Below are 13,653 nucleotides of genomic sequence, written 5' to 3' on the forward strand. Positions count from 1 at the left end.
CCCATCTTCCCATCCCGGGAACAAGACCGAGTTCCCATCTGTCTTGTCAGTTGGGAATTGGGCAGTCCAGGGAAATAGAAATGATTTGGTGTTTTCAACATATAATTACATTTCTAGTTGGGAAATAACATTACTAGAAATAAATGTGCTCCCCTCCTTAGTTCCTCAACCTCTTGGTTTTAGGGATTATTCAGGGTTTGAATTACACTCTGACTTTGGGGTGGAGTCTGCAGTGGTGGCAGCCAGCACCTGGGAGGAGATGCTGCCGCCACCCGAGCTGCTTAGGAAGGTGTGGAGTGGGCCTGGGTGTGTGTGTCTCTTCTGGTGGGGGCTCAGCCCCCCCCAGCCTCCACTGTATTTCAAACCCTGGGATTAGTGCACAGTCACTGAGGAAGAATCAAGAGTAGCAAGACTCCTGAGAGAACCTTTCATACCAATAAAGAGCATGGATTGGATTCTAACTTTCACGGTTGAGTGAAAGCTAACCCCAGAGGTGGCTGAAGATCCTTAGGATCTGTGCAGTCAGTTTTCCTTACTGATCTGCAAAGCAGAGAAGAGAAGATGCCATAGCAGAGGAACCTCACAGTTTCTGGATAGTTTTCCTTTTCCCACAATTTCTCCTGTGGAGCAGACACACCAGATTCAAAATGAAATGTTACCTTAGCCAGAAGACCTAATAAGATTTCTGTTGAAGTGAGTTAGTTTAAAGTGTATCCTGAGATCTGCACCCATTTAGTTAGCACTTAACAATATTCTGCTTGTGTTCTTTTTTTTCTTTTGCAAAAAAAAAAGACTAAACAGTAAGTGACTTCTTTACAACATTGTAATATCTTGTTCCCCAGCCACTTTATTAAAAGTGTGGATGGAAAAGCTATGTTCTACAGGCAGATTTAAACAAAGGAAAATATTCTTCTGGGGTGCTAAGCAGGGAAACAGAAAATATCTGCTCTTAGGACGGGCTGTGAAAGAGGAACAATTCTCTTTCGGACCTAAGGCTTGTGGCAAAGCTAAAATTGGCACGATGATATTTTTGTTTTTTTAAGCAAGTTGAAATCCTCTATGGAAGGTTGTGTAAATGAAAATGTTACTGTTGTATTCTTAACTTTTTTTTTTTCCATCCTACTGATATTTTGTATTTTGCAAAGAGCCTGAGAGTATTTAGTAAACAATGCTGAGGGAATATTAAGTAACATTTAATCTACAAAAGTGTAAAAACTATTTTATCATCTTTAAGTGCTTTGCTCAGTGGGTGCACTTGTATTTCCTTTCTTCTTTTCCATTGGCATCATCTTCCAGTTATTTCTATGTTGGCTGCTGCATGTTGGTGCTCAGAGAGAGAGCCAGTTTTCTTCCTTACCCCTCCAGATAGCCATTCATAGAGAGGAATCCCTAATATGGACGAGGTAGTGTCAACTTACTGCTTCACTGCGCTTGCTAGCACAGGGCTTCAGCTTGGCTTCTGAGAATTCATTTTGTTTGCTGTAAGAACTGCAACAGTCAGCTTAAGTCTCTGTTTTATGTTTGCTTTTATATTAGCATTTCTAATTGCAGAGTCCCCGAAAGCAGTCATTCTAAATTTTGTGCAGGTTAGTAAATGCGGAATCTGTATAGTTGGAATGAATGAAGTGAAATTGATAGGGAAGAAAACATTTTCCTTTTGTTGCTATGAAGGCTTTGCATCTCTGAGAGGAATGTAATTTTTGTTTCTCATGTTTATTATAAATGTGACTTTTGAATTATAGCTAGATCACTGGTGCAGAGTAGCAGGACATTAGTAAAATTATTGAACACACAAAATTATTGAACACTTGATCACCACTCATGCATCAAAATTTTAAGCTTAGGTTGGCTCAGGATTTTGATCCTTTTGCTGAGGGGATGGAGTGGGGGCGGGGATGGACGGGGGTGGGGGGGGAGGCATTTAGATAATTTATTACAAAAGGAAGCAGGTAATTATTCTTTTTCTGAAAGTGCCAAAGTACCATAAGAGGTATCTGCCCAGACATATGTCCCAGGAATCTTTCATCTATTCTATATGATGTGTTTGCAATGAAAGGCTTCCGAGTGTATGCACTTTAGAAATCATTGTAAATCCAGTACAGCTATTTTCATGCTAGAGTTAAAGCATTGAGGTTTTTTGGGATTGTTTTTTTTTTTTTAATCATCGGGGAGGAAAATATACGCCTGGGTCTTTGTCTTCTGCATTTTGTGACAAAGGAATTCCCATTTGAATTGCTCTGCTGTATCCAAGCCCCCTCTGAGCCTCTGGTTAACAGCAGTCAGTCTTTGCAGTGTCCTGACGTCATCCAGTGTATGCATAAGCTATGCTATTGTCTTACTGAGAGCAGGAGCTGTCTGTGGATTGCAGTATCTAGTGTCTGCTACCTATTTCTGCCTCACTGCATTACAGAAGGGAACTGGCCCTTTCCTTATCTCTTGGATTTTAAAACAGCAGCTCCTGACTTTTGCTTCCTGAAAGAAGACCTTTGCTTTGGCTACAGGGACAAAGCTATCTGCAACGTGAAGCTTAGGAGAGAAGAATCTGGCAGCTTGGATAGCTTGGACTGCATTGTCTGGCTTCATGACCCCTGCTGTGTAGCAGTCTCATCCCTGCTCTCAAACACTCCCTCTATCTTTCACTCTTTTTCCTTTTTTTCCTGTTTTTAAATAGCAGCATCTGGGGCCAGCCATGTTTGGCACTGAATCTTCATGTAAGTAAATGCATCCCACTTGCATCATTTTCTGTTTATAACAGGGCTTGTTTTATATCATCATTGCATCCGTGATCCTTGTATTCCCTTTGCTGTAGGTTGGGGGCAAAAAGCTGTGGATCTAGCTTATTTACAAAGGAGCAAACGATGATGGACAAAGCGTCCGCCTTGTGTGTGTGTGTGTGTATGTGCATCATTGTGACCGGCAGCAAGTCAGTTTAGGGCTGTCAGTATTGCTGAATCCAGGCCAATGGAAGATGTGGAGAAAAATACATTTTTATTTGAATATGTTTAAATGATAAGATCCACTCTGTCAATAATTTGTTGTTACAAGTGTGTAATGTATGTGTGTTAGATGACGATAGGCATGTTTGAGGGACTGAGAAGATGCTACAGGATTAACCAGAGAGGGCTACAGAATAATGATTTTTACCTGAGGGGAAAGAAAGACAGCAGTGGGTTAATTTTCTTTATTCTTGTTTCTGTGAGAGAGAGCTGTCTTTTAAATTCTTTCTGATAAATTGAGAAGCCAGTGTTGAACAGTTTGTGGGATGACAGGAAATCTAAATATGGTATGTGGTGAACGTTTCACAACAATAGGTAATTTGTTTCTTTTTAAGCCTTGTGCTGGAAACTTGCAGCTAGTCTAGGGCATAAAAGCAGTGCTGACACATGTCACTGAAAATAACTTAGGTTTCTTTCATTTCAAAGAATGCTTGGTGATTGAGATTGGGAGGGAGGTGCTTTATAATTAATATACATTATAACGCAGTTATAGTAAACCATTTGGTGTTCACTGATTGTCTTGTAGCTAATAAAATTGTTTTATTAGCATGTTACATATATAAACTAAATACTCTGCATTGAAAGCACTTCTAATTTGGCAGATGATAACCCTAGTATATTCTGAGTTTTCTGTATTTCTAATACACAGGGCAATGGATTTCCATAATATCTCAATTTGGTTAGCATGGAGAGCTTTTCTCAGCTGGTTGTTAATCAAAAATGGTAACATGCTGAGCTATCTGGTGATCCTGCAGTGGTAACCCTCAGGAACCTCATTCTTTCTGAGGTTTAATTGGTCCTGTTGATTCATTGTGGCAGATATTCTGACACAATGCCTGGTCAAGGTCAGGAAAGTATAAAAGCAAAATCCACTCTTTGATTACTTCTGCTCTGAGAGGAGGTTTTCATGCATGCCCTAATGTTTTGCTGAACACATACTTGGAGATCTCAGTCACTGGAATATAACTAAAATGTCTGATATTTTAGTTTAGGTTAGTGAAACCAGTCAAGAATTTTGAGCCACAGTTTGCGTGTGTGCAATATGCACACTGATATTTATGAAAAAAAAATTGGTATGGTGCTGAGTATTCTTTTTCAGAAAATGCATGCTACCCACTTGGAAGTCGAGTAATGTCTAACCTTGTTTATTTCAATGATTCATACTTGTTTGGTACAGTATATTAATAAAAGACTTGATTAAAGAACAGGACTTTTTGATAAAGTCATCAATGTGCTATGTGGTCTGTTCTGACAACAGCTGTGGTTGTTTTTGTTTCCATAGCTCCTAGATTACTGCATTTAGAAGACAGGTATCTAGCTAGTATACCCTCTCAGAACAGTATATTGGTGCTGGAAAATATTCTTTGTTAAAAAAATGAATAAATAAAAAATTGAAATTAAGGCTCCTGATCTGAACACTGGCGGTGCATTGCCCCACCCCTGCCAAATAGGTGTCACAAAGGACGCTCTGCTAATCAGAGCAGGCACTGCAGGCTCTTTCCTTCTTCTCCTCCTTCTGTGTCATCATCTCTTTTGTTTAAATCCATTCCATTTTGTCTGTGCCTCAGTCATTGTTCTGTCTGATATTAGGGACAAAGACCTTTAACCAAGGGAGAGCTCTGGAAAATAGATGTTGTAGCTATGTTGGATGGGACCTACTGTCTCCTAATCTGTTCTTGTTGAATCATGGCAGGATAGTTTTGAATTATTCCTAATACATCTCTAAAGATTGATTTATACTGATTTGTACAATGGGTTTGTTCACTGTCATGCAGAATCTTATTATTTGAGGAATTATTTTTAAATAAATATTTTTGAAATCCAACCTTGTTAAAACCTCATTTAAACAATTGTTAGATAAGGCCTTGTTTTTTTTGTGTTTTTCCTTGTATCCCAAAGTCAGTGTGTGGGAACAATATTACTATCCAATTATAGACTTTTGTTTTTATATAACAGCATTAGACTGATTAAACTTCAATTTGTTTTTAAAAAATCCAGTAGCCCCAGTCTTGAGCACAAGGCAGAAGCAATCGCTGCAGCTGTCCAAAAAGCATGAAATATAAACAGCTGTGTTTAAAAATATTAATATGCAGGATAATACTTAGGAATTGTATTTTATTTTGATTCTCTATTTTTAAATGGGTATTTAGTTTTAATATTAGATATCAGAAGTTTATAATATATATAAGAAGTTTATATACTTTGTGTGTATATATCAGGCTTCATACACTCATTCTGTACACATTTAGTATGATAATATTTCTGCATTACAAGTCAAATCAATGCCTAATCAGTGACTATATTTTTTTAACCACAGTAAAAAGCACAATAAAAGACATTATGAGTGCAATTGCAGAAATGCAGACGTGACTTATCTTTTTATAGAGTTAAAGAAAGACAATCATAAGGGTATGTTCATGATGATGTTCTTCTTTACAAGCAACATCTGTGCAATAATGTTTGTTAATAGTTATATAAGAGTATGATTTTAAAAAATTGCAGGAAGGGCTAAAGCAAATAGCTAAATATGTTAACACTAGTCCTATATTCTCCATACAGTCAATCTTAACTATTTCACATTAGTTGCATATCATTTTTATAACTACCCACAAGAAACATATGTACATGCTAGGGACGGTTTTTTCTTAAATGCTTTGTTTTCATCCACTTTCAGCCATGCAGCTGAATGTGGCACCATGGTACTATGTACTACAGGGACACTAAACATCAGCTCACCTGATGGATTTACCCAGTCATTCTGACTGTTTCAGTTCTGCAGAATGCAAAATTGTATTGATTAAAAAGAAACTGTATTAGTCCTTGTTGTGAGTAGAACCTTTCTAAATATGAAATTGGAGGGTGCTGCCATAGACTGTAATGCGTAACAAAGGGATTGCGCATGTCACAAACAAAGACATGCTGTTTGGCGGTGGAGAGCTGATCAGCTAGAAAGGGAGAGCACACGTGAGCTGGAGAATGTCCCTGTTTGTGAGCTTAAATAACCAGCTGTAATCCTAGTTAACTAATGCAGTGTGCCCAGCATCAGAGACAAACACAGCCACTATTTCAGGGTGATGGGACCACAATTTTTAGGGGCCAAATGGGCGAACAGACTCTACATGGAAACATAGTAACTCTGGGATCTAATAGTGATACCTTGACAATCAGGTTTTTTTCTGATAATATAATGCATCTGATTTGCAAATGCTGTAGTTCATGCAAACAAAATAATGACATTTGGAAATAGATCAAGGACAGGAATAGCAGTCATCCTCAAAGTGCCTTACATTGTTTTTCCATTAGGTAATACTGAATGTAGCAGTATGTTTACTAGGTAAAAGTTTAGCTCCCATTCATACGCCTTTGGAACTGGCCATAGAAAGCCCCGTCTGTGGATGTCTCATGATCATGCCTGTGCAGAAGGAAAGGGCTGTTAGCTCTTTAGCAATATTCCTGTAAGGGAGACTCTTCTCAGATCTTGGGCTCTGAGTGGTGGGAGGAGGAAGGCATGGCCTACTGCCTGCAATACCATTAGGGGATATCCTGAATTCAGATGCAGCCAAGGGAGGCTCCAGATACATGCCTCAGTTGTATCTATGTTGTAAGGAAAGGAAGCAAGGATTAAATAGGGTGTTGGGGCTCTAGCAGCAGCAGAGAAGCACAGGAAATAGGATATGCACCTATGATCTTGAGAGAGAAGAATCTTGAATTCAGGGTGGTGAGACGACCGATATAGTTTTATATTTTGAAGGCCATGTTCTAGCCCCCATTTTTCCATTGGTATCAATGGGAGATCTGCTTTAGAAAAGATAGTAACTTTTATCACTGACTTTTAGCTTCAGCCCACAGACCATAATCAAGTATGTATTTTGGGCCTCTTCACAGAATGTGTTTAACTTTCCTTGTCTTTGGATGTTAAACCATAGGCTATGCCAAGCTGTAATGGAAGGTGTTCTTTCAAATATGTAGATATAATATTTAAACACCAAGCTACCATGCAGTAAAATATGCTGCTTTGAGAAACTGAAAGGAAAAGAAGGCAAATGAGTCAAGTTGCTTCTTTTTATACACAAATAGCATCCAGTGAGATCTGTCCTCAGGCGGCTAACCTAAGGTCTTAGTTTTAAATGATGAACATTTTGGACTAGGTAGAGATTTGAGAAATGTGTATGTTATCATGGAGTTGTAGAGAGGCTTAAGTACCTGTAATCTAAAATTGAGTATTTCCAATACACTGATAATACAATGTAATTTTATTTGGTTACATTGAATACATTTAATTTGATAAGGTTATAAATGACAGATTTCAATTTGTTGACGTATAAATGTTAATTGGTAACTTATGTATTTGCAAATATATTATTCCTGATAACCTCTAACACTTCCTCTGAAACATTCTGTGTGAATGTTAGTATGTGTGTATACACACACACACCTGCTGCAGAAGAATGAGGCAATATTTTCAATATTGGTGTATGTCCAGGCAGTTTAAGACCTGCTGCTAGACAGTAATGTAACTGAGTAACATATAGAAGACGAATGGTTAGAGTTGGAGGCAATTATTCCAAACTTGACAACTAAGGGAGATGTCTGCCAGGCGGTAAGCCACAATGAAAAAGCAAAGTGTGTCAGGAAACATGAGAAAAGGGAGGTGAGATACATGGACTGTTGGTGAGAACTGACTGGTTCCTCCAATATGACTAACGGACGTTTCCCTTCTTGAAGTGAACCACTGGAAACTTGAGGTGTCCTGGATCAGTGCAGAAAAGTCCAGTCTCCATCAAAATTGGGCAAATCAAAGTTGGGGATAGCTTTGTGGGGAAAGAAAAGCCCAGTACGTTAGAGTAAAGGAGCAATTCTTGTGACCATTTCAGTTGTGTTCTGTTTTGTTTTTCAAGTGAATTCTTTTGTTCCTGGGCATGCTTTAGTTTCAGTCAGAGCATAGTGAAAGTATCTATCTTTCACCACAATCATTGATTTTGCAAGATCTCAAAAGTAGTTTCTCATGAATTCTATTTAAGACAACAGGAGACTCAATGACAGTAACAAGAGACCATACAACCTTACAATTAAATATTAGGCCCCATTGTGAGGTGCCTTTTCACCTTAGAATGGGCGATGTCCATGAAGTTGCCTACAACTGGGAGGAGGAAAGCAGCCATTGTGTTCTAATGGATAGAAAATTGCTCTCTTGGACATGGATGATAGTACTTACCTTGAGGAGGAGCTTACATGACCAGTTGACCAACAGTTGCCAGTGAAGTCATATGTTGTTAGAGACAACACAGGTACAATTTCAGATTGCTGCCAAACTTGAATATAGTTTTAGTGTTTTCTCATACATCTGTAAATGAAAACATAATGGTGAGTACAGAGGTATCAGAAGCTGCAATTTTAAGTTTACATGTTCAGCTACTAAAGCTCCCAGTTTTCTCAGGGATTGTTGAACAGGTTGGAGAGCAAGGTCAGAAACTGGGCTCAGCTTTACAGCACCCAACCACCCATGCAGAAACTCAATTAAAGAAATTCAGCATAGTACCTTTAGTGGTATTATGAATACTAATGGAGATCAAAAGTAGGTTGGAAAGTCTTAACTAAATGTACCTGCTATGAATACTAAAACTATATAATTATTTAGAGGACAAACATGCCATCCCATTTGTTCATCTTATATACAAAGTCAGAATCTACTACAAAGAGGAAAAGAAGTCCCTGAAATACTATATTTAGTCACATACCATATGCACTGCTCATCTGAAATTTAGCCTTCCAAGATGGGAGTGAATGTCTTAAGTAAGGAAGCTGATTTTCTTCTGAAGCACCCCAGTTTGATTTCTGCTCCAACCAAAGTATAAAACTAACTGCCTGGAGTAGCAGTGGCATTTTTATTTGGGAAGGTAAGGGAGCAATTAACTTAATGGCTCATTGTTCTTCACAGGTATTAATGATCATCTCTCCTTTTAATGGTCTTGATGTTCCACTAATCAAGATAACCTTTTTTCTGACAATTTTGTTGTCTGCTAACTACTCCTGGTCACTCTTCTCCTATTTCACATCTCTAAAGACCATTTTAAATCTTGTCAAATTTGTAGATCCACTCACAGAGACCATTCCTCAGCAGCAGCCACCATATTTTCAGCTTCTGGCTGAGCAGCAAAGGGATGGTGAGCAAGCTAAAAGTTAGGCTTTGTTCCTACTGTGTGCAGTTGTAACTCTGGAAAAATCTTTTTTTTTCTTTAGTCTGCCTTTCCAAAAACAAGGTATCTGTCTTTGGGGGGGTGCGGGGGGGTGTTATGTGAGAAAATACAGTAGAGTTTTTTTGAGTGGTGGGTGGAAGGGTTCTTTTAATGAGGGGTTTTCATTCTTTTCTTTTTTTTTTCTTTTTAATGTGCATGCTTAACCAGTCATTCATGAGCCCAAGGAAATCCTTTCAGGTGTGTTACTTCATCTGAGTCTTAGGTAGCTGTATTTTATGTCTTAATCTGACTGAAGTAAATCTAGGATGAAATATTATCTAGAACTTTGGAAAATAAAAGATAGAGGAAGGTGCCTTTCAGGAAGAAGCCATAAAAGTGGCCTCTTAACTATCCAACTCACTACGTGTCTGAATGTCTCTGATTAATGAATATTTATTCTCTTAGCATCCCTGTAAGGCAGAGCTTTCCAAACTGTGTGCTGCGACACATTAGTGTGTCGGCGGCAGTGTGTAGGTGTGTCGCGCGAAATGCAGAAAATTTTGCAGAAGGGCACCACGGAGCTCCCTTACTCGCGTCTGCTTCCCTTGGCCCCTCCCTTGGAACTGAATTACTGTGTCGCGAAATGATGCATGTCTAAAAAGTGTGTCACCAACATGAAAAGTTTGGAAAGCTCTGCTGTAAGGTATGGAATATTATTTGATTTTACAGGCTAGGAATTGAGGCCCAGTGTAGATTAAGTGACTTGCCCAAGAAGTCTGTGGCTGAGCTAGAAATACAGGTGTCCTAGGTGTAGTGCCCTGTCTCTTAGATCAGAGGTGTCAGACTTCTCAGGGCCAGATTTGGACTTCAAAGCTCCTTGCAGGCCAGCTCTAGGGCAGTCGTCACAGCCACTGTGGCTGCAGCAGTTACAGCAGCAATGAGAGGTCTGGTGGTGACATTGGGGGATCTGGAGGAGAAGGTGGTGAGCCAACCTAACGGGCCAATGGTTGTGGCCAGTGGGACCAAAAAGCAGGCCATGTTCTGTCAGTAACCCAGTGGGCCAGATAGAGAAGCTCCCTGGGCCAGCCAGCAGGACATATGTTTGACACATGTCCTAGGTCTCCCTGTATTGTGAGGTCACTGGTAGTGATGAATAAAATCTTAACTTATAGTTGTAGCAATTTTTTGAATTTGTGGAAAGAGAAATGGGACCAAGATTCCTTTTCTTTTTATGGATGTAAGCTTTCGCCTCCCCAGTTTACTGTATAGGCAACTCCTGCCTAACACTGTTTTGCTTAGCACTGTTTCACTATAGCGCTCATTTTACATTGATACCTGGTTCCACTTAGCGCTTAGCGAGTTTCATTATAATGCTCATGGGCATTGTACAGCTGGCAGCTTGGTTCATCAAAAAAAATTGGTTTCGCTTAATGCTATTCTGCTTAACGTTCTTTCTTGTGGGAACCAATTAAGAGTGCTAAGTGGGGGTTGCCTGTACATGATTTATGACAGCTGATGGCATTAGTCACAGGTACATAGTTGCCAGAGACAATCAGGGTTGTTTTAAACAATATGAGAACTTAGAGACTGTTTACATTCCACTTGCAAATGTATATGACATAGTTTTTGATACTAACAAGCTCAAACGCTGATCAGTTTTATCTTTAGAACCAAGAATTAGGGGGATTTCTTTAAATCTGAAAGCAGGCAAGAGGATGTTATAGTTCCTGTGGACATGCATGACCCAAATAGCCTAAGTGGAAGCACAAAGATTTTATATAATTTCACAACAATTGATGATGTTTCTATACGTAACTGATGTTACTGGTACAAAACAATACAAAGCCTCTCCTTCCTGTGAGCTGAGATGCATTCCATGGCTTGACTACTGGTAAAACATTTTTTTTGTTAGGTCACTACATGGGAAGTCAAATGTTTCATTAGTGTTCTTAGTGGCTTGTATACAGAAGAGCGTAAGATGCTGAGATTCTGATTATAGAGAATTAAGCTATAAGATGACACAGGTAAACATTTTATATCCAGAATCTCATGTAGCTCATAGGAAAATAAACATCTTTATTGTATTTGATCAAGGTAAAGCTTATCACTAGGATACAGAAAAAAGATCCTCATAAGCTGGACGTAAACAGTTAGTACCTCAGGGACACCGTGAGTAGACCTGCACTCCCCCAGGTTACTAAATGCCCCAGCTGCTTTCCAACATTATATGGTCAAGTATTTTAGAGATGTCTATTGGGGTACACTGAGAGATTTTTGGGAACCAATAGGCGATATTTAAGGAGGCATATTGGCTGATACTGAGCCAATATCCAATACATCTGCCTCCAGGTGGTAAGTCTGGTGTGATGGAAGGGGAGGGGGAGGAAAGGGATATGTGGGGGGTAGATCAATCGCGGTGAGGGAGGCAGGGAGAGGTGCTGCCAAGGCGAGATGGGGGGGGCGCGGGATGGAGGAGTGACTCGTGGGTTGGGGGCAGCTCCCACTGCTGCTTGTACCCCAGGAGGGCAGGGGGTGTGCCCCTGGATCTGTGCAGCACAGGGCAGACTGCAGCTATGGGTTGGAGCCAGAGCTGGCGCTGCACAGGGCTTTTCTTGCTGGGGGCTGGGCTTGGAGTGGGCTCCATTGGCAATGGGAGGAGCTTGCAGCCACCCCAGATTTTGCCACAGCTCTGCTCCCAGCCCCATGGTGTTGTAGCCACGGCTTTTCCCGGTGCTTGGGTGGAGATGGAGCATTCAGCTGGGGCTGCGGCGGGTGGCGACACGGGGCTGGGAGTGGAGCTGCGGTGAAATTTGGGGAGTGGAGCTGCAGCCTCCTCCCAGTGCTGTCAGAGCCTGTTTTGAGCCCAACCCCCACCAAGAAAAGCCCTGCGCAGCTCTGGCTCTACCCCACAGCTGCAGCCTGCCCCATGCCATGCAGACTGGGGCACATGCCCCCACCCCGTGGTGTAAGCAGCAGTGGGAGCCACCCCCACCCCACAACCCATTCCTCCATCCCACACACTGCCTAGCCCTGGCTGGGCAGTGCCTACCCCTGTCTGTGCCCCCTCCCTCACCACGGGGGGTATTGATCTGCACCCCACCTTTCCCTCCCCTTCCGACTTACCAGCTGGAGCCAGCTCTCCACAGTGCTGGTTCTGCTCCGTGTTGTGCTGCAGATGTGCGTAGCATGGGCATTTATCAGCCAAATTATTGGCCACATTGGGCTGATATCTGATATAGACAATTTTCTTCATACTGGTACTGATCTGATATTGGACCAATGTATTGGTGCACCTCTGATGTCTATATGATATATAGCTTCTATTTTTAAATGACATCCTAATGTATATACTGGATAAAACCCTTGTAATGAGAAATAAAGAGAAAATACTTGTAAGATTTGAGACCATGAAGTAACATTAAAACAAGGTAAGTGTGGATTCCATTAAGAGAGAAATCCTAGTACCTGGGAAGATTACTATCAAAAGAAGTGTATTTGAGTTGATTCCCAAAGTATGGCTGCAGTTCAGTTTGAAGAGCTCATGAACAATGCATCTGGTACAAAAGCCATCAAGTTTCTTGATAAAGTGGTGGTAATGTTGAGGTGATGTTGCCATGATGGTCCAGGAAATATGGGACAGGTAAGAATTGAGATAAGGTGGTATGTTCATTAGGCTTCCATTATGTAACACTTATGACCTTTGTAAAACACTTAATAAATGGGAAATAGCCAGAAAAAAGACAAAATGACCTCTGTCCCCTAATAAGAAAGTCTAAAGAGCAGGAAGCTGCAGGGAGACTTTGGGAAATGGTGTTGACAGTTTATCTATCTCCTTATGTCAGAATCAGAGTTATAGAGAAACAGGGCTGGACGGGACCTCCAGAGGTCATCTAGTCCATCCCCTTCCCTAAGGCAAGATCACCCCTATCCAAACCATAATCCTTATCCAAACTGTTAGCTTATCTCAAGTTCAGCCAGTCATTCATTTTTCCTTTGACACTCTGGCCAAAATAATAGGGTCATAGTTTACTATGCAAATTGCCAGTGGGTATGACTTTGAGTAGTACTGATTGTAGGAGGAGTACTGATTATATTTATTGAAATCAAAATTACCAGCTTTGAAACTGGTTGGTAACTGACCATTTATACTTTACTCTGTTATATTACCATATTTACCTGAATGCAAGATGACCCTGAATGTAAGATGACCTCCCAATAATTAGATTTTCCACAGAGAAAACTTATACATTTATTACAGTTTTCCATGTATAGAATATAATTATTGGAAGATAATCTTAAATTTGTCCCTTCCACTTTTGCAGGTGGTGGAGGGAGAGGTGATGAGGGGGGCAGTAATGGGGCAGGTGATGGGAGACAGACTGGGGGAGGCAGTAGGGGGGCACAGGGGAGGGCAGGTGGGGTTAGTAAGTGGACAGGTAGTGGAGGTGGTGGGGGACAGGTGGTTGGGGGCAGGTAATGAG

General features: G+C 40.6%; 1 protein-coding gene across 13 annotated transcripts in view; it reads left to right on the top strand.

Moving 5' to 3' along the window:
- Positions 1–13,653, top strand: part of ST7 (suppression of tumorigenicity 7) — a 219,675-nt gene that overhangs the window by 56,670 nt on the left and 149,352 nt on the right. For 6 of the 13 annotated variants that reach the window (XR_003094031.1, XR_003094032.1, XM_025204168.1 and 3 more), the window contains exons 1-2: positions 1,503–1,586; positions 2,672–2,711. The exons of the other annotated variants lie outside the window; for them this stretch is intronic. Coding sequence is in view for 4 of the 6 variants with exons in the window: in XM_025204168.1 (XP_025059953.1) it covers positions 1,518–1,586; positions 2,672–2,711 (109 nt within the window). In the remaining 2 variants the exon portion in view is untranslated. Of the gene's footprint in view, positions 1–1,502; positions 1,587–2,671; positions 2,712–13,653 lie in introns of those variants that run through there. 13 annotated transcript variants of the gene reach the window in all.

The sequence above is a fragment of the Alligator sinensis genome, unplaced genomic scaffold, assembly GCF_000455745.1.
Source record: "Alligator sinensis unplaced genomic scaffold, ASM45574v1 scaffold65_2, whole genome shotgun sequence".
Classification (NCBI taxonomy): Eukaryota; Metazoa; Chordata; order Crocodylia; family Alligatoridae; genus Alligator; species Alligator sinensis.